This window comes from Musa acuminata, chromosome BXJ2-11 (genome assembly GCF_036884655.1).
Source record: "Musa acuminata AAA Group cultivar baxijiao chromosome BXJ2-11, Cavendish_Baxijiao_AAA, whole genome shotgun sequence".
NCBI lineage: Eukaryota > Viridiplantae > Streptophyta > Magnoliopsida > Zingiberales > Musaceae > Musa > Musa acuminata.
The window spans coordinates 25,761,536-25,788,614 of NC_088348.1; the positions used below are offsets into that span (position 1 = coordinate 25,761,536).

At 39.7% G+C, this 27,079-nt stretch overlaps 2 protein-coding genes and 1 pseudogene across 2 annotated transcripts in view; 1 reads left to right on the plus strand and 2 right to left on the minus strand.

The window, feature by feature from the left end:
- Nucleotides 1-3,515, minus strand: part of LOC135627323 (CSC1-like protein At3g54510) — a 36,802-nt gene extending 33,287 nt beyond the window's left edge. The window contains exons 1-2 of the mRNA XM_065133380.1: nucleotides 3,174-3,515; nucleotides 1,625-1,771 (exon numbers count right to left, since the gene is read on the minus strand). Coding sequence (XP_064989452.1) covers nucleotides 1,625-1,771; nucleotides 3,174-3,457 — 431 coding nt within the window. The 5' untranslated portion in view covers nucleotides 3,458-3,515. The remainder of the gene's footprint in view (nucleotides 1-1,624; nucleotides 1,772-3,173) is intronic.
- A 622-nt stretch (nucleotides 3,516-4,137) lies between these two features.
- On the minus strand, nucleotides 4,138-7,432 carry LOC135627138 (phosphatidylinositol 4-phosphate 5-kinase 6-like; annotated as a pseudogene).
- A 1,848-nt stretch (nucleotides 7,433-9,280) lies between these two features.
- On the plus strand, nucleotides 9,281-24,369 carry LOC135626458 (uncharacterized). The gene is made up of 15 exons (XM_065131767.1): nucleotides 9,281-9,560; nucleotides 10,081-10,153; nucleotides 10,311-10,332; nucleotides 12,991-13,069; nucleotides 13,363-13,395; nucleotides 13,620-13,768; nucleotides 13,858-14,014; nucleotides 16,302-16,542; nucleotides 17,821-18,062; nucleotides 19,831-20,094; nucleotides 20,205-20,315; nucleotides 21,731-21,955; nucleotides 22,033-22,236; nucleotides 22,882-23,058; nucleotides 23,788-24,369. Exons 1-15 carry the CDS (start codon nucleotides 9,342-9,344, stop codon nucleotides 23,974-23,976), a joined length of 2,385 nt encoding a protein of 794 aa, XP_064987839.1. The 5' UTR covers nucleotides 9,281-9,341; the 3' UTR covers nucleotides 23,977-24,369.
- Nucleotides 24,370-27,079: the final 2,710 nt, after the last annotated feature.

A 27,079-nucleotide genomic window follows, 5' to 3' on the forward strand; every position in this document is an offset into this window, starting at 1 on the left:
CTTGTAACTCTATACATTCATCTCAACATTCTCTTTCAGTAATATAAACTTTTTATATATGTTGTTTCGTAACACCCAATACACAGGTCAACGTTTGCTAGACAAAATATAAAAAATAAAAAGGTAAGATTGAACAAGGTAATTAACCTAAGACTCGATATGTGCAAACATGATGATAATCAAGTGTTTTTATCAGGTATATTATCTCTTTACTCAAATTAATGTACTAAACAGTTACCATAGCAGTCAATGAAGACAGTTACAATTGTGCCATGTCACAATACAAATACAACAGCCACAAAAACCATTACTAGAAGTTAAGAACTACATTTAATCTAGAAGATGCATTTATAGGTATTCATCATGGCATTAAAATCAACCTATTCCCCTCAATATCTTCCATAGCTATCTGCATTGCAAATTTGATTTTAGCATCTTCAATTATTTAGTGATTAAGACAATCCTTGGGTGGGGCTATGTGCTGAGAAATTCTCAGATTTCTTCGTCCCAAAGAGTATGAACCAATGTTTTAGAATCCAGTTAGGCTGATATACACCAAGTTACCGGTTCGACCAAATACTAAAATTGAAATGCTAAAGCTCGATACATGATATATTAAGCTCGAATTTTTTTTCTTAATTCAATGATACCAAGCAGTACAGATCAGTATAGTACCCATCAAGGTTCTCAATTTCAATGTGTACCACCAGGTACGGGTAGTATGTATCGGTCCGAGAGGATATTGGTACGTGGACGGCCCTCTACAGGGTGGTACCAATGTTTTGACCTCGTATCATGAAATACGACGTCTGTACCGGGCGATAACAGTTGAAATCCGACCATTATTGAGACGTACCGATCAGTACGCTCCGGATTTCAACCGTTATCGAGGTGTACCAGTCGGTACGACCTAGATTTCGATTGTTACTGAGGCGTACCGGTTGGCACGCCTCGGTATTCTTGAACCGCTACCTACAAATATTTTTGGAAGTTTTTTTTTTTTTTTGGGCATATCGTTGGTACACCTGGCGTACCATTGGTATACCTCGATATGTACTGTATCGAGCAAGGCTCGGTACATTGGTACGAAACGAAATTGAGAACTTTGGCATCCACTACCCGGTATACCGATACCATACCTATCCAACAGATTATTAAAACTCTTATTGAACCGATATAAAAAACTTTGTACAAAAGTAGCAACGACTATACTTCTTATTCCATTTAGTAATATCTTCCATATACTGGCCACTTTAAGTCCTCATACAAAGCAAAACAGCTCTATGGACTTTAACAATGTATCCCACTTCATCTTAGAGGACGGACAACAGAAGGAAAAAAAGATGTAAGTTTTGATTCACTACTATCTTGGTAGAAAATGTGTGCAGAGTTCTCTGCCTGCTAGCCATAAAATTAATGTATGTTTCACTATTATTCTCCATGTTGTACGATCTTATAACACCAGGCACTGCAGTCGTTTGCAAATGAGAACTAAAGTTCACAAACCGATAATATGTACATATTGTAGTAGGATATACCAGATAGGCAGATACTGTAAAACAGCATACCATATATGTATGTACTAAAACACAATGAACCAATTAAATAACAGAAATAGCATTACCTGTTACAGCCTTTCCCAATATTAGAAATTGTAAAAGCATCCATTGAATATGAAAATTCACTTCGAGAATGGCCATCTTGACAAGTAAAGTTCACAGGTACAAGTATCAGCAACCCAATTATTGAGCAAACTGTGAAAAGTTTAGTTCTACAAAGTAAGAAAGATGATGTATTAGTGCAATGAATCATATAGATTAAAAAGCAATTCCACTATTTTAACAACATTGAATCCAAAAACATTTGGGAGTATAAAGGCATAAGATCATCCGAGACATAATTGCAAGAAGCCAAGAATATATACAGAAGCATGACATAGTCTAAGAAGATCCGAAACCTTCCACAACCCATTTTTAACTTTCAGAAACCACAATTTCACTATGGATTGTGAGAAAATGTTCCCTAAGTGCATTAAACCCCATATACAAGTAATCCATGTTACGAGACGCAAATCAATGATCTTGTCTGCTGCACTTTTCAGCTTCCAACAGGACATGCTATCTAGTGTCGAGTATGCATAACATTTGTTAACATTGGGTGGAAAGGTCATTTAAGAAATAGTTCAACTATATTGCACACCATACCTACTCTGCAACCAAGATATCCCCATCATGACCCTTCTCTCTTCACATGAAAGAACGATTGTGTTTGCCTACAGGTGTACCAAAACATCAGGCTCACCAACTGACCAACAGCCATTCGTTAATAATAATGTGACTGCTGCAGGCTCCTCAAGCTCCCAATCCTTCGAACCAACTGATATACTCTAGAGATATTTGAGTCTCTCCTAGAGTCAGAAGTCTTTTATTGAGACTAGATGGAGCAAATTACCCCCCTTTTCTTGGCTTTCTAGATTGTGTTAAAAAATGCAATGCTCCCCTCTGCTCTGTCCGTCACTAATCTGATGACAGAGTACAGCATATAGTCTTCAAATATCTTTTTACCACAAAATTTCTGCCACTTCCGATAACTGAATTGAATTATACTTTTAGTCATTATTCTGATTGGGCCCAAGGGGCTTGAATTACTAAAGAAACTATCGTTCACAAACAGTATGTCAGCAAGATTAGGGCCTTTGTTGCCACCTCTCTATGGTTGTTTGAATTGTAACAACTCCATATTTCACAATAGTGGAATCCAAATTTCAACATTAATTTGCAGTACCATTGATGTAAGCAACGAGCAAAACCAGCTACCCTTCATGTCTAAGGAGACACTGACAAAACCATTTCTGTTCATGACTACCTAGCTCTCACGAGTGTATATTTCATGATTGCTCTTTTGGTACAACTAACAACAATACTAGTACAAGTTATATTGTCTATGATTCCAACAACTACTGATGCAGCCTGTTGCTGCTAAAACAGGTATAACGCCCTGACAACTGAGATATGGGCTCCAGAGGACACTACAGGCAAGTTACAAGAACTCAGGAGCAAACGACAGGCGTCCTCAGCTGTGAACTGGACCCTCATTAGCTTCTGCATAACCTATCTTGGGCATGGCACATTCACTAAAGAAAGATAAACAGCAATGAGCATAGTACTGGTTACCCGAATTTGAAGAAGCGGAGGACGACGAGGGCGTCAAGGCCTTGGATGCGCAGGACCTCGTCCTCGGTGACGCGGAAGGCGCGGCTGATCCATGAGGCGGTGGGGCGGAGGCGGGCGAGGGAGAAGGCAGGATAGAGGGGAAGGGCCTCCCGGCGGGCTATTCGACGGGCGAAGTAGACGTTGGCGCTGCAGGGCTGTTTCTTGATGACGGAGAAGAGGGAGAGCACCACCAGCGCCAGCCCTATGTTCATCCCCGCCGACGCCAACAAGCTCGCCGCGTTCATCTCTTCCGATCAATCAATTTGCTAACCTTTCGCCTTCCCCTTCTATTTCGTGGAACCAAAAAAGAGCGATGTGTACGAATTAGTTTCTGTTTGTCAGTTAAATCGAGCAATAGGTTGTTCGAGTCTACACCTGACTAACACGTGGCAATCAATGGGATGTCGAATTGGTCGACGACTCCTAAGAAACCGCCACGTCGTATACTATGCTGTCGCGAAGGAAACGCTTCGCCTATTTAACCCTGAAACATCGGTCGCTTTTGCATGCGGCTTCCGCAACTTGTTATATTATTATAAAGATTTTAATAAAATGAATAGATTTTTAGCGCAACTTGTTATATTGTTATATAATAAAGATTTTATTATATATATATATATAAGGGGGAGCAACAGCAGAGAATCATCCCAGTATTTCTTGACGACTGACAAGCCACAATTCTTTATCAATATCTGATGCATAATAAACATAATGATTACAAAAGGACTCCTCTCTTGAGCAGACCTGAAAGCTAAAAATCATCTACAAAAGTACAGCTTTTGATCTACAAGAGAAATAGATCAAGAATAACCAAGAAAGGCACTGAGCTCGAACATTACATGTAATCGATTCTGAATCAATGAATCATAAGCCAAACACAACTTAGATCGCCCACGGATCATCCGGTGGGCAAGTCTGGCCGCGATGCATCACATTTAATTGTGTCGATGCAACTATATATATACATACATGCCGAGATGCAAAGCAAGCAAAGGCCAAACATGTTACAGGGGAGGAAGTTTTGGACGTAAATATGATCAAGTGTCTTCTGAAAATACTTTGTAAATGAAGTCGCGGAAGCGTTTGGAGTACTGCTTCGGATCAACAGCTGATATCGAGGTTGGATCATACTGAATGGACTTGTAAGCATGTTCGAGCTTTTTGCTGATATCGTAATCCTGCAGAATATCTATGATGCCAAAATACAGAATCACATCATAGAACTCGCCCGTTGGTTCCATAACTAGCAAGGATTCACCCTCATTCCTCACTATTTGTTCAACCCTTGCTGGCATATTTACGCCTAGTTTTGTTGAAGGCAATCTGCATTTTCACGACGATGAAAAGAATCCTGAAACCTTATTATGTACACAAAATGATCGACAAGTCCTCGCATCATACCGTATCAAATCCCAAAGAAACTCATCCATGTCTACTCTTGACAGGCGGAGGGTTGCATCGTTCGTATCGTCGACTTCAGAGGAAGCTGTCAGGAAAAAGAGGAGAAAGAAAGATGACATCGTTAGCATCAACTCATCAGTCACAGAGAAAGCTTTTGAGCACCAATTTGAGTTGGAGAATGACCATCAGTTGTCTCCTGCGAGGTCGATGCTTCTCTGAAATGTACTCCCACCAAAAGACTGTAATCCATTATCCTCTCCTGCTCCAGGAACTCGCAGTCTTTATCGACTTGCCTGCAGGAGGAGAGCGTAAGCTGGCTCAAAGAAATGGAAGACCAGGTGAATGGGAGGAATCAGCACACCAAGACATGAACACCTGTGGAATTCCTGAAACCAGGAGTTCTGCAGCCGGAAAATTAAGTTGAGATCGAGGTCCTTCAGGGTGGTGGTCTCGTCAATCTCCGCCTCGGGCTTGTCCGTCATGCGTCCATGGGAGGACCCTTTGAGGTCGAAGCGCTTATGAATAGGGTGCTCCGAGCAAAACAGGTTGCCCATTATGACGAACCGGACCTAATACATTTGGTTTGGCGAGGCATTAGAGGTTTGGCTTCACTGAGCTGACATCGAACTTGAAACCAACCTTTCTCTGGGCAGCCCCAGTTAGCTTTACGCAGTGCAGACCGAAGAACTTGGTGACCAGAGTGTTCTCAAAAGCTCGGAAATGGTTGTAGTAGGCTGGAAGCATCCGGAGAAGCACCTGCAACAAGCGTAGATAAGACAGACGTGCATTGCTGACACTCAGAATAGCAGAGCACGCACTCACTTTCACTTCCGACTTCTTCATCGTTTTTATCATGTATCGATCATCATTTGTGAGGTAAAAGAAGCTGCCACTCTTCCCCGGGGACGAGAGCTCGCGAAGGGCGTCGTTTCCGCAGATCGACATCATGTAGTCGGCTGGGTCAACCATGAATAGCTTGCGAAGCGTTCTGAACATCCATGTTCAAGAGGGGAAAGATGAGCTTGCTCACACATGAGCCGAAAGAGAAAGAGAGAAGCCATGGCAAGAGACCTGAAGACCAGTGGGCAGTAGTCCTTCCACTTGAACTCACAAGATTGGTGTGGGGGTGTTTGTTTCGTTCCTTCGGGAGGAAACCTCGTCCATATCTTCTCCTTTGGATCGAAGACTGACGTTTTCAGATCAAGTGTTTTGGGTTCAGGTAGCCTCCCTACTGCATGTCTGCCAACGACAGAGTCGTCATGATATGAAGACATCAAAGACGACAAGATTATGAGCTAAACAAATAGCAATAAAGCACTTCAGATCAAAGTACCTGACACCAAGCTGGAGATTGAGCATGAGTTCATAGTTCTTGTGCCCCTTTGAGATCGCCTCCCCCTGCTTCTTCATCTCCCTGGGCGTCCACTTTATCGGCTGCTGGATTCTCCCCACCGCCTTCGACTCCGCGTCGTCGAATCGAAGGCCACCAAGAATGTCATCCACCGACACCTCCGCTTCTCCCTCGATTCCGCCTTCGTTCTCGACGCCACAATCGGTAAGCTCGTCTGTGTCCCATACCCCGTTGTTGTTCCACGTACCGATGACAGTGTTTGCATGGCGATTTGAACATCTCGGCACACCCCCTGTCGAGACGACCTCCACCGAGGCTCTTCTCCTAGGCCGCGAATCTGTCGACTTGGAGAACCTCAAGGCTGCCTGCTTTTGCAGCAAGTCGGATCTGCCCGACCGGTTGACTGCCTTCTGCGGAGGAAGCGCGGATGCATTGTCGCCCGTGGAGACCTTGCAATCTCCGAGATCGACAGAGAAAACTCCATGAGGATCCCGGGCAGTGGGGGAAGATGCGGTCGGCGAAGGGTAGTAGACGCCCTTCTGCTGAAGGCTGCCGTTCTCCTTGCTCCAATGCCCGACGTAAACGCCTCCGTCGGCCCAACGGAAGCTCCCGTCACCCTTGGGGAGTCCATTCTCCCACCCTCCCTCGTACCGGTTGCCGTTCGCCCAGACGAGGGTTCCGTGGCCGTCAATGGCGCCCGCCCGCCACTGCCCGTCGTATTCGTTCCCGTTCTTCCAGACGTACCTTCCATGGCCATCTTGAACGCCGGAGCGCCACTCGCCGTCGTAGTAATCGCCGTTGGCGTAGGACTTCACCCCGTGGCCATGCTTAAGGTTCACGGACCAGGTGCCGCGGTAGGTGTCGCCCAAGGAGCCCGTGTACGTGCCAGAGCCTTCCATGAACCCCGACTTGAACTCCCCCTCGTAGGTGCCGCCGGAGGGCCACGAGAACGTGCCCTTCCCCATGGTCTTTCCGTGGTGCCACTCGCCCATGTACATGCAACCGTCGGTCCAGAGGTACTTGCCGGTGCCGTGGGGCAGGTTGCCGCACCATTGCCCAGAGTAGAAGTCTCCGTTAGCGAGGACGCGCTCGGCGTGGTAGATCTCCTCCTCGCTGTCCGCGGGCAAGAGGTCCGTCGGGGCGGTGGCAGCGGACGGGAGATCGCCGCATGACTCGGGGGTAGCGAGTGCGCCATCGGGGACGTCAGTGGGGAGAACCGACATAGGGTGGGAAGACAAGGTTGTGATGGCGGGTGGCTTGCCGCTGCTACTAGGGCTTGTGGTTGGTGGACTCCCGATCCTCGGGAAGTTGGTCATCCTGAAACATTCTCCAACTTCGCCTCTTCTTGTTCTTCTTCTTCTTCTCCTCCTCCTCTTCCTCCTCCGTCAATATGCTTTCCGCTAATTTGCCATCATTTTCCAGATTTGTTTGCTTAATCCTAATCTTTTCTTTTTCCACTTGAAGAAAAGATTATTACACAGAGTAGTAGAGGAGGAAATGCATGGGTTTGTGTCGCTTGAAGAGTAGGAGGTCTGGCTGGGGCTCCGGGTAGAGCTCTCAGACCAAACACATGGAAGGAGCGAAGAGGAGGAAGTCATATCCATCGTTCCTTAGTTTAAGGTGCTTTAGACGATGGTCAGAGGAAGGAGGGAGGGGAATTATTTGGGGAGAGGAGAGCGGATCCGAAGAAAGAGGTCGATGCATCGTAGCTCTTTGTTATCAAGTATTGGCAACAGATCGTGAGGTTTCAATGGGAGTGCAGATGCACGTAATGGAATATACATAATTGTAAATAAAATAAAAATTAATAAAAATATAATGGAATTATGGATGAGAGTACTATCAATTTAAGCTAATTTTGACGAAATATATGTGTTATGCAACGCATAACAATGACAAGGACAACTTCATAAACGGGGAAAGAGAGGATTAAAAATCAGAATATGGGTGTTACAATGGGTATAACATCATCAAACAAAACCTTTTATGGAAAACATAAGCAAAAGAAAAAAATACCAAAAATATCATTTTTTTTAACTACCAAAATTTCAAGAAAAATTTTGCTTTTTATTTTTTGTACCTTTATCTAACTTCTTTGTATCTACTCTCTTATCAACTGGTTTAGCTTTAAAAATCAAAATTAGGTGATCTTTATTCAATATGTATCTTTTAATATAGGGTAATTTATAAATAAAAGTTTTTTATTTTAAGAAATTCTCATTTAACATCTATTTTTTCAAAAATCTTCGTAGAGCTTTTTTTCCTGAAAGATAATTTTGCTCCTTGCCTTTACTTTGGAAGCCACAACCTCCACCCTTGGTCACTAGCACTTTCATCTCTGTCTGTCTCTCTGGTCATATCTGTCTTGACTCCTATCATTGGTCATCTATGCTTTTATATTGGACCCTTAGTCGCCTTCATATGTTGGGCCTCATTCTCGTTTGCCATTAGTGATTTTTACCTCTGCACTCAACCGCGATCATCTTTGTCCCATTGTCTCCATACCCTACTAATCATCGACTCCATCCCACACCACTATTCTCACTTGCCCGTTTTATCGTTGTCATTCTTGCTCGTGACCTTTTTTATCAAGTTCGATGATGTGGATGATGAAGACAACAAGGGGGTTGAGTGCTCTCAACCGTAGCCCTCACTTATTCTGTGGATAAAATTATTTTTGAGAGAAAAGAGATACTTTTTAAAGTTTTTTGAAAAAGATGACACTAACTTGACAATTTCTCAAAATAAGATTTTTTAAAATTATCCTTTAATATATATCATACTAAAATTAAAATTATCTTGGTTGTCATTAAATGCTTATTCTGCATGAAAATTTGGAATGGCATTCAGTAACATTTATTAATTTTAGTAGGGTATCTATAATTCTTTTATGCGAATCCATAGAAGTTTATTATTTTTGTATTGATTCGAAGTTTAAATTTTATGAATAATAGTAGTAATACATACGAGTGGAGGTTTAAACACAAAATATTCCAAATTAATAATATACCTTCTCATTTTTTAAAGAAAAATTGAATTGTGCCAACTATATCAGGTGCAACGCACGTGACTCTGATCACCTACTACTCCAAAACGTTAGGAGGCGGGGGCGGCCGTCCTGATTGCCACGTGTTCCCCTTGTGTCCCATTCACCGTTCTTGAAGCGTTACGCACCCTCCATCTGCCGGTGCAAGAATGTGGCGCCAAACGGGGGCCACCGTGGGGCCTGCCTCTTTGCAGGTACGTGGATTTGATGGTGAGTCTTCTTGCGTGAAGCTAAAAATATCTGCCGTTTATCATCTACAAAGATAAAAGAGTACCATGTCCAAAGTCCACATGGCGCTTCCTCGACATCACCGCCGCTGCACTCTTCTGTGATGTTCTCCGCCACCGCCGCATGTCCTCTTCTCCGCTTCCGCTCCCTCCCGTTCGGTTGCTACATCTCGCCGTCTCGCTCGTACCGCCAGCGCCGCCCCATCGACTGCATCAGAGTCCTTGCCATGGCCGGGTCCTCGACCTCCGCCGCGCCCCATCGCCACACCAACCGCCTCGCCTCCGAGCACAGCCCTTACCTCCTCCAGCACGCCCACAACCCGGTACCCTCTACCCACAGGACCTTTTTCGCTCGTAATTATACTCTGTTCCTCTTCCTTCACTCTTTCTGTCTTCCAATTTGATTACGTTTGATCATTCCGCCTATACCCCGTCGGTGAATGAAACAATTTGACGGCTTCTTGAGTTGTTTGCTCGAGGTGGTTGTCGAATTTGATGTTTTTGTGGTCCAAATCGGTACTTCTCTATCTGATTTCCTCGTGGACATAATTAAAACGCCGGAGCCTAATTGTCTCGCTGTCCTCAAATGATATTTCCTTTTAAATCAAACATTGTTCTCATATGATATGTTTGGTTTCTTGGAGATCCGAGCATTCCGGTGATTACTTGTGATTGCATTTGATTCGCTTTGACGTCATAGATTATGTCTATTCGTTCTGCATGGATAATGCTCGTGCATATATTGTCGACTTCAAGGATGAAACCAAGTAAAACAACTGTTGGAAATTATTTTGGTGAATTATCTTTTGACAGCTGATTCTCTTTTCGTTTCTGCAATTGAAGGTTGATTGGTATCCATGGGGGGAGGAAGCCTTTGAGAATGCTCGTAAAAGAAACGTTCCCATCTTTCTATCAAGTGTGTGCACTTAACTTTAAATCTTCTGAGAAATTTTGCATCTTTAGGATTTCTGTTTGGTCAAAAATCAGTATATCTTCTTATCTTGCTTAACATATTTGTCCTGTTGCGTTTATCTTCTCATCTACTTGCGTTGACCTGGACATTTCGGTTGAAGTTGGATACAGCACGTGCCACTGGTATGCTTTTTCATCGTACTGTCAGTCCTCCCCGTTTTCTTGTATATGCAGTCTTCGTGTCTTCAGCGCACCTTGCACACTGCATGATGTGTTATGTTGGAATCATCTGCGGGGCTGTTTTAATTTCTTACAAGTATTATGTCAAACACCCATAAGGGAACTTAAATAGATGTTCCTTAAAAACACAATATGGAGAACTATGACTAACACAGGGAGAGAGAGAATGCATGCCATTTTGTCGTGGTCTAGTCATAATTATTGGTAGATCCTTGACTTCCAATCTTCTACTATCGTGTTCATTTAAAACATTTCTGAATCCCCTTGGCACCTCCTCTCCAAGCTAGAAAGATAAGATCCTTACAAGAGACATCTTTGTTTTATGCAAGAGCTAATATGAATCTCTTAAGCCTCGGAGCAAATGCATACAACAACAAAAAGTCATATTATCTCAACTATTTCGGGTGGGCTATATTGAATCTTTTCTTATTGTGTTGTGTACAATACAATATCTCTAGTTAATTAAGAGCAATCAATTCTCTTTTTATTGTTTATAATAAAGTCTTCTTAAATCTCCCTCCCTCTCTTGAAATACTAAATATAATCAACTCATCTTTTCTAACAAAATTTTTAGGCCTCATTTGAATATACTGATACAATATTAATTGTTTCTTTATAATTTAATACTCAATAGAGATTACACCTAGTTGAAATTATCTTAGAACACCTTATATCTATCTTAGTATTCTCATTTCAGCTATATGTTCTGCATGTTATTTTTGTTAGTTGTCCAACAACTGAATTTTTCTTGGTCAAACTAGAGTCTTATATAATTCTCATTTTTATCTAAGGAGCTCTTGCAATTATGGATCTGTGAAACCAATAATGCTTTATGGATCTGACTGTTGAGCAGTTAAAAAAAAACATATACAAAAATTTATGTTGTCAAGATGAGAATGTTGAGATGAATATGTAAAGTTATTAGGAAAGATTGAAAAAAAAAAAAATTTATTCATGAATAAATAGGTATTGTTTTGATAGAGGATAAGATGAGAAAAAATTATTTAAGATGGTATAAGCATGTGCTGAGAAAACCTTCGAATGTAGTAGTCAGAGAAGGTGAAATAATTAATGTTAGTGGTATGATGAGAGATAAATGAAGATATAAAAAAACTTAAATAGAAACTATAAACAAAGGTTCAAGTATTTTGAACTTAACTAAACATATGGTTTTTTACAGATCTCACTGGTGCAAAAGATTTATGTAACTAACCCCAAATAGTTGGGACTTACGCCTTGTTATTTAGAATTTGTTTAGAATATCTAAGGGGCACTTGATAATCATACAAAACCGAAGATATCCCTTTCCATTTCTACATACCCACTTTTACTCTATGGATAATATATTTATCAATCTTCTATTCTGTTGAATAATTGAACAAGGGTACCTACAACTTTTATATACCAGAACTTGTTGTCCATCTACAACTGCAATTCTCTTTATTTTATTGAAAGTAAGTTTCATATGCACTTTTAGTCCTGCATAATCTAAAGCTCAAGTTTCTGAGGTTTATTCATAATGCAAGTTAAAATTGTTTCTATATAGACCTTCATCAAAAAAATTAATCTCATCAGCATATAATACATATTATACTTGACTAGTCAGCTCATCTATTACAAATGTAAAAAGCTAAAGACTTGAAGTTGATTGTTGCGGCAACCTTATAACATAAAACTCATTACACTCCCTCACAAATCTAATTCTAGTGCTAAACTATAATTCATATCTTTCATGACATCAATAGTTTTCATTATATTAATTCATTTGTAATTAGAGCAGCCTTGATTATCTCCTTCTATTCTTGTAAATCGGTACCAAAAAGCTTTCTCACAAGTCACCAAATATCTTCTCATTCTTAAAATTTTGCTAAATGAATTAGTTGGCTACCTTTAGGAGACTTTAAAACCTCAATAGGGCTGCCATTAATATCTACATATTTTCATCCTTTTGAAATTGCTTCTGTCTCATTTTCTGTAATTTTATGAAAAAAACTGTGATTTTTAGACTCACTATTTTCTAACTTTAAAGCTAAATTATCTGTAGGAAATTCATTAAATAATATATAGAAATGGTTTTTCAATCTTTCCTTGATCTACATATCATTAACCAGCATCTTTGACCTTCATACTTTATACACCCAAAGTCACTTAAATCCTTGAGAGTTTTTTTCTTTATCTCTGGCAATCTAGACTCTAGAGGATCTCTTTTTTTTATCTTTAGAGTTTAGTACTTATCTTACCATGAAAACTGCATAGTTCTAGAATTTTGTCTTTTGTGCCTTTTTTTAGCTGCAATGTTATATTCTTATAATTTTGCCAACTTTTTAAGACATAATCTTTTTGTAGTAATTGCTTTTTAAATTTACATCCTTACCCTTAGATTCTCCAAGAAACTCCTTTGACATCAGGTCCACATACTATTAATATCGCCCTTTTCTAGGTTTAAACCTCATCTCTATCCTCCTTGCTTTCAAAAAGCCTTACATGACTGGTTGCAATTTGCTAGATGCAAAATTTATTTCCGTCTGCTCCAGATGGAATGTAAAACATTGTTGATGTGTTCTCTTGGTTTTTGTTAATATTCACTGGTCAAAATTCCAGGTGCCATGTCATGGAAGTTGAGTCATTCGAGAGCAAAGAAATTGCCAAAATGCTAAATGAGTGGTTTGTCAGCATCAAGGTGCATATCATTTCATACAATAATTATCTAATGCTCTTTTTTTGTGAAAATTGTAAGTTAGCATATCCAAAATAATTATAATAAAATGAATTTTAAAAATAAAAGGAGAAGAAGTATACTGTATGTTGTGTTCATACATTAGTGCAACCTACTTTATTTTATGACAATTGTCTCATATGTTCAATCTACTTCTTTTGTGCTTTCGGCCACCGTTGTGCTTCAGTTCAGGAACTTCCAAATGTTAATGCTTGCATATCTTGTAAAATACTGGTTCTAATTATTGGTTTTAATAGGTTGACCGTGAGGAGCGACCTGATGTTGATAAGGTAAAAAATTAATGGGTAATAGTTTTCAGTTACCATTATCAGTCAAATCCCTTTTTCACTTTTGAGAATGTTGTGAAGAGATCATTTCATGTGGTTGATGTGTTTACCTTAAGTTATATAATTGTTTTTTCTAGGATCAGTTTAGGTGCTTAAAGCCTTCTCATGTGGATATGCAAATAATTATATTCTCTGAGTTCTCTAATTATGATCATATGCCTTTACAGGTATATATGACCTATGTTTCTGCATTATATGGTGGTGGTGGTTGGCCTTTGAGTGTTTTCCTCTCTCCTAATCTTAAGCCTCTCATGGGTGGGACATATTTCCCCCCTGATGATAATTATGGACGACCAGGATTCAAAACAGTCCTTAGGTACCTGGTCTTGTCTATTGCAGTTAGGATTAAATGACACTAAATTCATGACCTGTTTAACTCGAGTTTTTGTTGTTACTTGTGCCTAGAAAGGTGAAGGAAGCTTGGGAAACTAAATGTGAGATGCTTGAAAGGGGTGGGACTCTTGCAATTGAGCAACTTTCGGAGGCACTTTCTGCAGCTGCTAAATCCACTAAGTTATCAGATGAACTAGCTCAAGCTTCATTAAAAACTTGTTCTCAACAGGTATATTATGGTAAAAATTCAGTTTCTAACTCATGCTTATAATTTTCCAAATGTACTGCATTTTGTGGCATTGTTAATAAATGTATATCTAATGGTCATGAGGTTTAATCCCTTAATCACATCATTCATCCACTATTCATGCTTATGACATGTGACAAGTTGTTGAGCAAGTATGCTTATATTGTCTCACTATTCTTTTTCAGGACATTATATATTAAGCACCTGAATTGACATATATAGTTAGTTCTATGTGAAAATTTTCCTGTATTAAGTGTGTATTCGTGGTTAGAAAATCTGTTTAGTAAATTATAGACTGATATTTAACAAGATTGTCAAAATAATTTTTTTTTCCTTTCTGATGATTTTGAGACTGAATCTTTAATCTTGTTATGAGTAAGACATTTTTTCCTTTGGGTATTGAACCTAATTATCTCTGTCCCATATTTCAAGTCGCCATTTTTCCAATACTTTCTCCAAGGATCTAATTGGGAATAGATGAATCAGATTGCTGAGTTTTCATACTAACTTGTATGCTATTTATATTACCGTTCAGATCATTCTGGATCGAGCTTATTCTTTTTAAGGTAAACTTGAGTTTGCTGAACCACCTTTTTCATCTTGAGTAGTTCAGCAGTTGTATAAGATATTGATGTAGATGCCCTGAAATGGTTTAGACAAATTGATTGTCTTTGCGTAAGAGTTGGAGTCAGGTCTGGTTACTTTTAGGTTTGCGAAGTAATATAATAAAGCTTGCTTGTCATATAGTGTTGTCTTGAGGGTTTCACTTTCTCGATGTCTTGTTTTATCAAGTGCAACTTCCTCTACATGACCACTTTTATTATTGCTTTTACCACTGTTTTGTTGGCTGCCACCGGTGCTGTCACTGTGATCACCACCATTGCTTCTGACTCCGGTATTCATTGTCTCCACCGGCACCATTATGACCATAATGTTCATCATCACAATTGGTTACCACTTGGTCATCAGCATGGTCACAACTACTACCGCAACTACCACCAACCTTCACCTTCACCGTCTTTCTACTACTACCTTATCACTAGTGGTGCTACCAGTACAACCATCGTCATCTATTATTACTGCCACCACCATTGCAGCAACTGCTAGTGCAGCTTGGTCACTACGATCATTACCACCACTGCCATGAGCGTCATTTTTATCCTCCATCACCATTATCATTGTGGCCACTACTGTCATTGCCACCGCCAACGACAATGCCATTGCTGCCGCCATCATTATTAGCATTGGTCTTTGTAATGTCTCACAGACATTACTGGCCATTGTTACCACCACAATAACTGCCAAGACCATCACCATTAGCTGTCGATACCACTCCATAATAGCAGCCAACCCTGTCATTGCCACTGATACCTCCATCACCATGCCTGTTGCCGCCAACTCCACCGTCATTATTGGCACAGTTAATACCAGTGCTTGTCAAGAGGATTCTCTAACAAACATTTGTTTGGTTGAAAACTCACATGGAACACAATACTTATTAACCAGCCATCTTCACTAGTATGCAAATGTCTCTGTGATTCAGTGTCAAAAGGAAGCTTTTCCAAAAGCTAACTCATGTAGTAGTACTGGCAACACTTTTCTTTTAAGTTTTAACAGTATAAGTTTTTTTCTTTAATTTATTATTGTTAGTGACTAAGTTTTGTCATTGCAAGCTCAGTAGTTATGTGATAGTTAAAAGTTATTATCAGACCCAGCTGGTGGGTTAAAATCTTGTTTTTCTAAAAATGAAAAAGAGGAAGTTTCTATGTGGTGGAAGAATCCAACATTCAGAGTCTTGGAGAGGCATGCTAGATGCTTGTACCTTTGGAACAAATTGACATATTTCCCAAGCATAAACTCACTTTTTATCTTGACTTCTGAACAATTTGACTTAGCTATAGTTAAGTCTTTTTTTTTATAGTAATTTTATTTCTAAATTAACATAAAAACTTCTTTGGCCACTATTTGTCGGGTAGAGATTAGGTTTATTAGCCACTATTAAGGTCTCAGTCTGTGTCTCAGCTTCAACAACACTATAAGCAAAACATGAGAGCGAGGTTAATAGACTGTCTAAACACAATAAGGATCCTATTGTACATTATCTGCAGATTGACGGAGGAGATTTGTTTGAAGCATCTTATTTATGAACACCTGTTTTGTCATGCTGCACTGATTAGTTTGTCATTTTCATTTCTTTGTTCTATTCTTCTCCAAGATACCGTCCTATTCATTCTGACACCAGATTATGCCATTTGAATGTTTTTACTAGCTTGCAAGTAGCTACGATCCAAAATTTGGTGGATTTGGTTCTGCTCCAAAGTTCCCTAGGCCTGTGGAAGTCTGCCTTTTGTTATATGAGTCAAAGAAGTTGATGGAGAACGGTAGGCAAAGTGAAGCTAATAAAAACATGCAGATGATATGTAATACCTTGCAGTGCATGGCCAGAGGTGGTATTCATGATCACATTGGAGGTGGATTTCATAGGTACAGTGTGGATGAGTGTTGGCATGGTGAGTACTTAATGATTGTGGTTTGTGGTTTGTTATATATTAGTCTCTTGGTTCCATTGAGTTATAAAATGATTCCAATTTTTACCATGTGTATGATACAAAGAATTAAATGACTGATCGTCATTAAACCTGCGACCTTTATCATATCAATGGCAACATTTTCAATATTGATTGTGATAGTAAGCAAGTTACATGTCATCATGTGTTGAAAAGTATCAATGATACTAATATGCTGGATTTAAGTGGTAACATAAAATATTTTGCATCATTTTCAAGATTTTGAACAATTTATTAGTTAAAATAATTTTTTTGTTATATATATATATATATATATGTATGTATATGTGTGTATATATATATGTATATGTGTATATGTGTATATACATATATATGTATGTATGTCCCATCTCTAATGAATAGCATAGAACTAGCCCCCATAATTTTTAGGGCATGCCTTTTGGCCTCCCCTGCAATGTGGTCATGGGGTATACTTAACCCAATTATAATATTTTATTTTGTCAATCCTCCATAACAATATGCATAAAGGCTTCATGGTAACAATAATCTCAGCCACGGGATCCCAAAATCTGGCATATGATAATATCTGCTTCTTCAACCACTTGTAGTAGGCTAAATAGGCATAACAAGGGGCTCACATATTGGTGGTGAACATAGTTTTGAGCAAGATTTCTTCAGTCCAAGTCCTATATCGATACCAAACTGGTACAAGATCGATACTTTTCAATGTATCGATCACATGATATGCTGGCACACTGATTGGTATGGACCAAATTGAAAGAGGGAGAGAAGAGGAAGAGGAGGTGGTTGAGGAACGGAGGAGAAGATGGTGGCAGAAGAGGACAAGCCAAGGAATAAGAGGAGGTGGAGTACCAGAGATTGAGCAAGAACTGGCAATAGTAGAGGCGACGCAGCAAGGCAGTGGTGACAGTGGGTGGCTGTGCTGAGAGAGATGCCTAAAAGAGAGAATTTGAGGTGAAAAAGGATGAGAGAGAGAGAAGAGCATGCAAGAAGTAAAAATAGGAAAAAATAAATTAAAAAAAGACAAGTGTTAGAATTATAAAAAATAATAATAAAGGTACCTGGTGGTGGGCTTACCTCCCATTGCTGCTGGTTTCATCCATTAGAAAGGTAGCATTTAATGCATATCTCTACCTAGAATTTCTTTATATATATATATATATATATATATTCACTCATAAAGATAGTTTATATATTTGTATCTTGTTACTGAATTGTCATGGCTTCCTTGATATGCAGTTCCACATTTCGAGAAGATGTTGTATGACCAGGGTCAGGTCGCTAATGTCTATTTAGATACATTTTCAATCACAAGAGATACCTTCTATGCATCTATTACTCGTGATGTTCTGGATTACTTGAGAAGAGAGATGATTGGAGATGCAGGTGAAATTTATTCAGCAGAAGATGCTGATAGTGCTGAGCATCATGGTGCTTCAAGAAAGAAGGAAGGAGCTTTTTATGTCTGGACAAGTCAAGAGGTCTGTTTATTTTCTCAGATTAATTGACAGTTGATTTATGATAGAAAGCCAAGTCATGTAACATGCAAATGCTATTATTCCTTGAATGGTTGTCTGGCAAGCAAGATTTCCTTCCTATCATAAACTAGGGATATATTGTCTTCATTACAAAGTAAAGTAACATGAATTGAAGTGTGCACATTATGGATTACAAACACCTTTCTGAAGTTACTATTGAGCATTTTTCAATTGCTAAAGACATTATCTGGGGCAAATTGTTAAAGATAACCTGTGCTAATATCTGAAATTTTGTGATCTATCTCATCAACGGCCTCCTTTTCTCCAGTAGCAATATTTTGCTTTTTCCTAATTATTTCTATTGAATTTCATACAATTATTTGCCATTTATATTTGTTAGTTATATCTTATATTTCTTTGCTTCTCTATGTGCTTTTCTGACAAACAGGAGTCTTGTCGCAAGTGACTTGGGCTTGATAGTTAAAACTACAACGCTGTTTTGCGTTTTAACTGTTGCAGCTCATTTCTCCTATGATATGTTCAATTCCTTATTGTTATTGTTGTTCGACAATCCATGCACTATGTCCTTGTGCTCAAGACCTTATCATTGTTTTGTATATGGAATCTTAATATCACCTTTAAGGTAATCATTGTTTCCATAAAGATTGCTTGCACTGTAAATCTGTTTGTGTCTTTTGCTTTTGATTGGGTAGGTTGTATCTCTATCTCCTTGTTGGTAACATGGAGATGTAGAATCCCTTGTTCATTTTTATATTTTTAAATGCCTAGTAGGTGTTATAGCTCTTCTTCTCATTTTTTCCTTCTTTCTCTCTCTCTCTCTCTCTTCCCACCATCACCACCTCCTCTCCTCCAGTGCCTCCTCCTCCTTTTGATCTTCTGCTTCCGCTTCTTCTTCTTCCACTTCTGCTTCCTTGTCTCTTCCTCTGCCGCCTCCTACTTGCTGCGAGAATCTTCTTCTCCATCTCTGCTCTCTCTCTCTGGTCGTCCAGCCAACTCACACCAACGATATATTGTACAGCACCTGAATGGTCCAGCCACTGACTGGTGTTGGTCGCAGACTAAGAATAACATACTAGAATACACAGTAACATCACCTTTATGACAATGTATACAGCCCCTTAGTTTGGTGAGATCATTCATTGCAAAATTGTACCATGCATAGAACCTGTCACCTTTGCGGCATGCTGTCCTGTTCAATATTCCTAGTTCAGACTTCCAGGTGCATGCACCTGTATTGGTTCTAGACAGAATTGAACATACTCTAACACTGTAATATCACCTGTATGACAATGTGTATAGCCCCTTAGTTTGATGAGATCATTCATTGCAAACTGGTACTGTGAGGAAAACTGTTGCCATTGAAGCTTACTGTCATGTTTAACATTCCTAATTCAGATTCCCCGGTGCATGCACAGAAAAAGAATTGGAAATGTATGAGGATGTCTAACAAATATAAGGTAATATGATGCAAAATATTCATTTTTAATTCTGGCCCATCTCTTCAGGTGATCTAGCATTGCCTCGTGGAGTCTGCTACCGTCTTATACTTGCACTTGTTTGAATGAATAAAATGTTAACAGAATTTGTAACTAGTAGAAGGTTAGATCCCATTGACTGGTTCAAAAATTTATTTTAATGTTAATGGATTATATTGGTGTTCTTTTTTTTCATACAGGACATTGTTTAACTTGTCTTTTTTTTTTTGCTTTAATTGTCGTTATGTCACTAATATTCTCAATTTCTGCTAAAGGTTGAAGAGCTGCTTGGAGAATATGCAAATTTGTTCAAGGACCATTATTATATAAAACCGTCAGGAAATTGTGACCTTTCTAGAATGAGTGATCCTCATAATGAATTTAAGGGCAAAAATGTGCTTATAGAGAGAGAAGATATTCCCTCCATGGCATCAAAGTGGGGAAAGTCTGTGGATGAGTACTGTCATATTATGGCAGAATGTTGTAAAAAACTATTTGATGTGAGATCAAAACGGCCAAGACCACATTTGGATGATAAGGTCTCAGATTTTTATTTTCTCATGCTCGAATCCTTTGTCATTCGTGAAATTATGACTATGAACTTGTAGTCTCTAGCAAAGCTTCTGAATAAACCTGGTGCATTTTTCAGGTAATTGTTTCATGGAATGGGCTTGCAGTGTCTTCGTTTGCAAGAGCTTCTAGAATACTCAGAACAGAACCGAAAGGAACCAAATATTATTTTCCAGTGGTTGGATGTGATGTAAGCTCACCTCTTTCCAGTCACTTCTCAGCATGATATTAGTTTTCTTGCATGTCTTTTGACATCTTCTAGGTTACCTTGGGTTCTGTCATATAAATGTTCTGTAATTTTCATATATCAAAATGCATGCAATCATAAAACTACTTGTGCAGTTGCTCAGAATACAATCGAATTGAAAACTAATTTTTTGGTGCATATAAATTAAGTTTATGAATTGTCATATATATGTTGGGAAGTAAAGAGGAGAGCATGATGCAACACAGTGAGCTAATGAGGCCGTGAGAATATTCTTTTAAGAGACACTTACTGCTTTTTTATTAGGAGTTCAGTTATTTCTATGTCAAGTTGTAAGTATTCTTTGACATATGCATGTATTCTAATGTTATTTTGCTTCAATTTGAACTCGTCAATTCTTAGCTTCTGGATAAATTTCACCAAGGAAGGCGACATATTAGTTGTAACATATCTCCAAGCAATTGTCATCTGGCATAACTTATCTAGATCTACTTAGATGTTCATGCTGACCAATTGGTATTATTGACTGTTAGAGCTTTCAGTCTAGACATACCATTTTTAACCAACAACCAAAGTGTGAATGTGTACTGGACAATAGTTAAATGCAACTGATGCTTAGGCATAAGTAACATGCTTCTGCCAGGTTCATGTAAGCGGAGCCAGTATATTAAGGAATGTGTGGCCATCTCTCCCACTGTTGATGACATGCCTCCCCCTCCTCGCTCTCTCGCTATTGCTCTCCTTCTTTCTCCTCTCCTTTGCGGTCTCCCCATGCCAAGCCTCCTCGACAGCTCCCTTGCCCTCCTTCCTACTCCTCATCCTCCTCGTCCCCTCCCCTAAAGCTCCGCTCCCCTCCTAAAAAAGGCCTCACCTTCAATCAACAACCTCCCCAGATCCCGATACCCTTCTCCCTCTCCCTCCTCCCAATCAGAGTGAAGGTTCACTAATATAATACATTTTACAAGATGAACCATTGTTGTTGAGAGAACTCTTTGGTATATCTTGACAATCAAGAATCATCAACTTTGTTGAACTCTAAGATGTTAAAAGCATGTCTAGTTATGTATATTCTCAAGAGTAGTGAAAGAGTAAATCTGAATACCTTTCTGTTTAATGATACGTTGGCCTGACATTATGAAGTTCCTGTGTCTTAAATCTTTCATCTTGATGTTTTATGTCACAAAAAGATGTTGAAAAATGCCAATTCTAGCCAGTTCAATTGAATGTTTTATGATTTAAATACCTGAATAATGCACACCTCATTAGCATTTCTGGAATTTAGTTGATACCTGAACATTCTTGGCATGCTACATGTGTTATCAACATTCAAGAATATTCAAACTTGTTCAACAAGTAATAACCTATGATACTAATTGTTGTTAAGTTGCTTCTCTTTGCAGCCAAATGAGTACCTCGAAGTTGCAGAAAAAGCTGCTTCTTTCATTAGGAGAAACCTATATGATTTGAGCACACAAAGGCTACAACATAGCTTCCGAAATGGTCCATCAAAAGCACCTGGTTTTCTTGATGATTATGCCTTCCTGATCAATGGTTTGCTAGATCTTTATGAGTTTGGTGGTAAGATTGACTGGTTATCATGGGCAATTGAATTACAAGCTACACAGGCAAGTAAATTGTCTTTGGCTTGATATTGTCTATGGCTGCATTATTGATGTAAATTAACACAAGGCACCTTTGACAGGATAAGCTATTTCTGGACAGAGAAGGGGGAGGCTATTATAATACTCCAGGGGAAGACCCTTCTGTCTTATTGCGCATAAAAGAAGATCATGATGGAGCAGAACCATCTGGGAATTCAGTTGCAGCAATCAATCTGATAAGGTTGTCATCTATCATTTCTGGTGCAAGGTCTGAAGATTATAGACGGACAGCTGAGCATCTTCTGGTAAATTTTTTTTTGTATTAATCGGTTGACGTTATCATTGCTTTGTTCATTTCGAGGAAATAGTCTTTCTGCTGATCACATAGCTCTAGTATGAGCTTCTGTAAGTCTTGGAAAAAAGTGGTTCAAAATAGGCATCAGTCATTTACTAATTTTAGAACTTGATTCAGAAAGTTGTGGTCCTGGCCAAGCTGTGAAAGGGCTGTCACTGTCAGCAATGATGGTGAGAGGACATTAAATTTAATTTTTCTATCCTTGTAGGGAGGGCAAGCCTTGGTACAATGATAAGGTTGCTCTTATGAGACCTGAGAGACCAGGGTTTGAGTCATGGAAATAACCTACTTAAATATTTAAAGATAAGATTGTGTTCATTGACCCACCCTAGACCCTGCCTTGGCAGGAGCCTCGTGCACTGGATACGCCCGTCTATCCTTATAGGGTTAAGTTTAACGAAGTAAAATTGTATGAGCAATTATGTAAAATTTAGTTATAGTGATTGTTGTTGGTCAAAATTGTGCAGCGTTAGTTTGCTAGTTCCAGTATACAGATTGGATATATGCTATAAACAATAAAATTTTAGTGATTGTGTGGAGTATACAAATTAGGGTGCTACAGTGGTCATCATGTTCCCCACAATACTTTGTACAGGCTGTTTTTGAGATGAGGTTAAAAGATCAAGGCATCGCTGTCCCGCTAATGTGCTGTGCAGCTGACATGCTCGCCGTCCAATCGAGGAAGCAGGTGGTCTTAGTTGGTGATAAAGCATCTGCAGAGTTTGATGACATGGTGGCAGCTGTTTTTGCATCATATGATCCCAATAGAACAGTAAATTCTTCTCTTTTCTTTTTCATCTTTGTTTTTGATTAGTCTTTAAGCTTAAACTATCATGTTTTTGTGGTTGTTCTTAAAGAAAATGGAGTTACCATGGTAAGAGCTTGGATAGCCCACTCGGAAAATACAGCTTCCTGAATTTATACATGGAACCTGTTCCAAATTAAGAATAAAAAATTTATTTCAATTACCGATTGATTAGTTATTACTAGTTCAAAGTGGGACTTCAAGACATTTGATGCAAGTGAACTTGTGTAGGAGTTTAATCCGGGTCATGGGTCGTCATACTGGATTTTAGTCATATTTATCACTGTTCTAGAATTTTCTGAAGGACTTTTCCTTGAAACTGTAGCAATGTTTCTCCTCTATCTATTAATTGCAGCATTTTGTATTGTTGGTTTCTCAGCAAAATAGCCTCTGTATCACTTAGTTTCGTCCACACAAGTGCCACTTCACCATGCATATAATTCTCGTTATCTCAAGTCCTGATTTATCGAGGATTGAAAATTTTGATGAGATCTATGAACGATAAGGATCGAAGTTGGGTAGACCAAAATTTTGGATTATACAGTAGCAATGATTTCTCAGTTTACGAGATGATATATTGTGATGTCAAGTAACTCGCTGATGCTGAAACAACCCTAAGAGGGTGAGTTAGCGATGTCAGCTTTAGCGTAATATAGTATAGTGCATGATGGTGCTTACATTCCTCAAAAATTGCAGGTGATTCAAATAGACCGCAGCAGCAAAGAGGAGATGGAGTTTTGGGAAAACTGTAACCCCAACATCGCACGAATGGCAAAGAGTACTGTGGAAGACAAGCAGGCCGTCGCTCATGTGTGCCAGGACTTCGTGTGCAGCCCTCCGGTCACCGACCCAGATGCACTGAGAGCCTTGCTTGGCAAAGCGTGAGGTCTGCCTCATCCTGTACAAGCCATAGGTAGTCTGCCATGTTCATGAAGACCGTGCTGCTGTGGTGGCTGTTAAAGCTTGCAGAAACAAGTGCGATGATGGCAGTTGTAGATGAACTTGCCATGTGAAGAGATGATGCAAAGCGAAAGAGAAACTGTGTTTAATTTGGTCTCCCGTCGAAATGGCTTGAGTTAGAATCCCGTTGCATGATTGATAGATTGTGATAGGGAATCTATTGTCAGTAGACATGTTATTGCAATGTGAGATCCAAGTCATTCTTAATCCATCTGTTTGTATGAACGAAGATTAAAGTAGGAAAAAATTTTCTTCTCATAAAGGCAATCACAAGTTTCCTTCTCATTTATGATAACAATGAAAGTCTTTTTGCCTCTAGCTCTTTTGTTCTCATCTTCATCAATTTCTCATACAACATGAAGAAGCACCAGAAGCTATCGCTCTTACGCAAGAATGACTTTGCCACCGGCCTCGGACTATCGAAGGTGATCTCCGAGACGATGTTGAATTTTATCTCTAGCGAAGTGAGGGAAGGGGAGATCTTTATGGTGTTGGGTATGAATGATCCTGGCAAGTTCACTCGGATCGATGACCTCGTGAATCACAACGTGGCGGAGAGCCTATAGGGTCCCATCACACTCAACAATAAGAAGCTCGAGAGGTAGCTTCTCAAGGTGATCTCCGCTTATGTCATGCAGGACGATCGCTTGTACCCCATGTTCATCGTGGAAGAGACCTTGATGTTTTCTGTGAAGTTTCGACTGCTGCAGTCAATGTCCGCCTCGAAGAAGAAGAGCTAGGTGCAAGCACTCATCGACCAGCTCGACCTCTAGTCCATTGCCAAGACCATCATCGGTGATGAGATCTAATGCAATGTCTCCGACGAAGAGCGTCACCATGTGTCGCTCGAAATCAACATCATCCACGGCCGAGAGTTAAGAAACCCAACCCGTATAAAGAGAAATTCTAATTAAAGGATAGCTTTGGTTAGGAAACACTTAACGTTTTAATCAGGATAGCTTTGGTTAGAATGTCCCAAGATTTACTGTGCGTGAGTTAGGAAACCCAACCCGTATAAAGAGAAATTCGTCACGCTGAGAGGGCCCAAAATCTGCCATGGTGAGAGGACCTGAAATCTTCCAAGCGAAGGGAGAAATTGAAACCCGCCACGACAAGAGGATCCTAAATCTACTACGAAGGAGGAAGGATATGAAGCCTACCACAGTGGGAGGACTCGAAATCTGCTACAGTAGAGGGAGAAATTGAAGCTCGCCTTAGTGGGAGGACTCGAAATCCGCTATGATGGAGGGAGGACTTGAAGCTTACCATGACAAAAGTCATGTCCTACTGAAGAGAAATCCACTATAGCATAGGCTCAAGGCCAAATGCACTTGAGATGTGTGTTGCTAAAACTTGACTCTTGTGAAGATAAATCCACTAAGGCAGAGGCGCAAAGCCAAATGCACTCGAGACGTATAACTTAGGAAAACCCGACCCATTTGAAGAGAAATCTGCTATGGCGAAGGCATAAGCCCAAATGTGTGTCTAAGATGCATAAGTCGAAAAAACCCAACCCATATTAAGATACATCCACAATGACGAAGATGCAAGGCCAAATGTGTGAGACACGCGTAAGTCGGGAAAACCTAACTTGTACTGAAATAAATCTGCTACGATGGAGGCGCAATGCCAAATGTGCCCGAGATGCATAAATCAGGAAAACTTGACCCATACGAAGATGAATACATTATGATGAAGGCACGATGCCAAATGCGCCCAAGATGCATGAGTCAGGAAAACTGAAACCACGTGAAGAGAAATCCACTATGACGGAAGTTTGAGGCCAAATGCGTCTAAGATGTGTGAATAAAAAAAATCTGACCTATGTGAAGATAAATCTACTATGGCGGAGGCATAAGGCCAAATGAGCTTGAGACATGTAAGTCGGGAAAACCTGACCTGCGCCAAGATAAATCCTACTCCGATGGAGGCATAAGATTAAATGCACCCAAGATACGTGAGTCAAAAAAACCCAACCTACGTGAAGAGAAATTCACTACAGTGGAGGTGCAACGCCAAATGCGCTTGTGATGCGTAAGTCGAGAAAATCTGATCCTGTGAAGAAAAATCCACTACGATGGAGGTGCAAAGCCAAATGTGTCTGAAACATGCATGTTAGAAAAACCTGACCCGCACCAAGATAAATCCGCTATGATGAAGACGTAAAGCCAAATGCGCTTAAGATGCATAAGTTAGAAAAACCGACCCATGCCAAGATAAATTCGTTTTGGCGAAGACGCAAGGCCAAATACACCTGAGACCCGTGAGTTGGGAAAACCTAACTCACATGAGGAGATATGTTATGACGGAGGTACAAGGCTAAATGCATCCGAGACCCTTGAGTCGATAAAACCTGACCCACATGAGATCCACTACAGTGGAGGCCTTGATACGCCCGAGACGTGTAAATCGAGAAACCCGACCTATGCCAAGAGAAATCTATCACGACGAAGATGCAATGCAATATGTGCTCGAGGCGTGCAAGTCGATGAATCCGACTCGCGCCAAGCGAAATTTGCTATGACAACAACATAAGCCCAACACAACCAAAACACTTGAATCAAGAAAACTAAGCCCACAAGACAAGATCTGAACACTCCCACGTCGAACGAACTAAATGACGCACTTCAAACCCCTCCTGAAGCAAGCTTTCAAGAGGTATAAATGATAGAGAATCTATTGTCGGCTGACACGTGATTGTCACATGAGATCCAAGTCACTTAATACCAATCTGTTTACGTGGACGAAGATTTAAAATAAAAAAACACAATTTCTTCTTATCCATTATGACAAGGAAAGCATGATTTAAAATAAGAAAACACAAAATTTCTTCTTATCCATTATGACAAGGAAAGCATTCACAAACTTCCTTCGCATCCTCTAAGGTGCAAAAAGATAATCTCAATCTTAATCTTTGTGCAAATAACACCTTTTTCATCTCAAAGATATTTATCCAAATCCTACTTATGAAAAGACACGAGTAATTATCATATATGTGCGAAGTATCATAGTGTGGATTTTAATTCAC

Bases quoted from the DNA above. Each gene is read 5' to 3' on its own strand.
- LOC135626458 (XM_065131767.1), top strand. From the start codon at position 9,342: ATGTTCTCCGCCACCGCCGCATGTCCTCTTCTCCGCTTCCGCTCCCTC. The intron at 18,063-19,830 runs GTCTGTTTATTT...TTTCTGCTAAAG, and splicing joins ATGTCTGGACAAGTCAAGAG to GTTGAAGAGCTGCTTGGAGA. The intron at 20,095-20,204 runs GTCTCAGATTTT...TGCATTTTTCAG, and splicing joins GACCACATTTGGATGATAAG to GTAATTGTTTCATGGAATGG.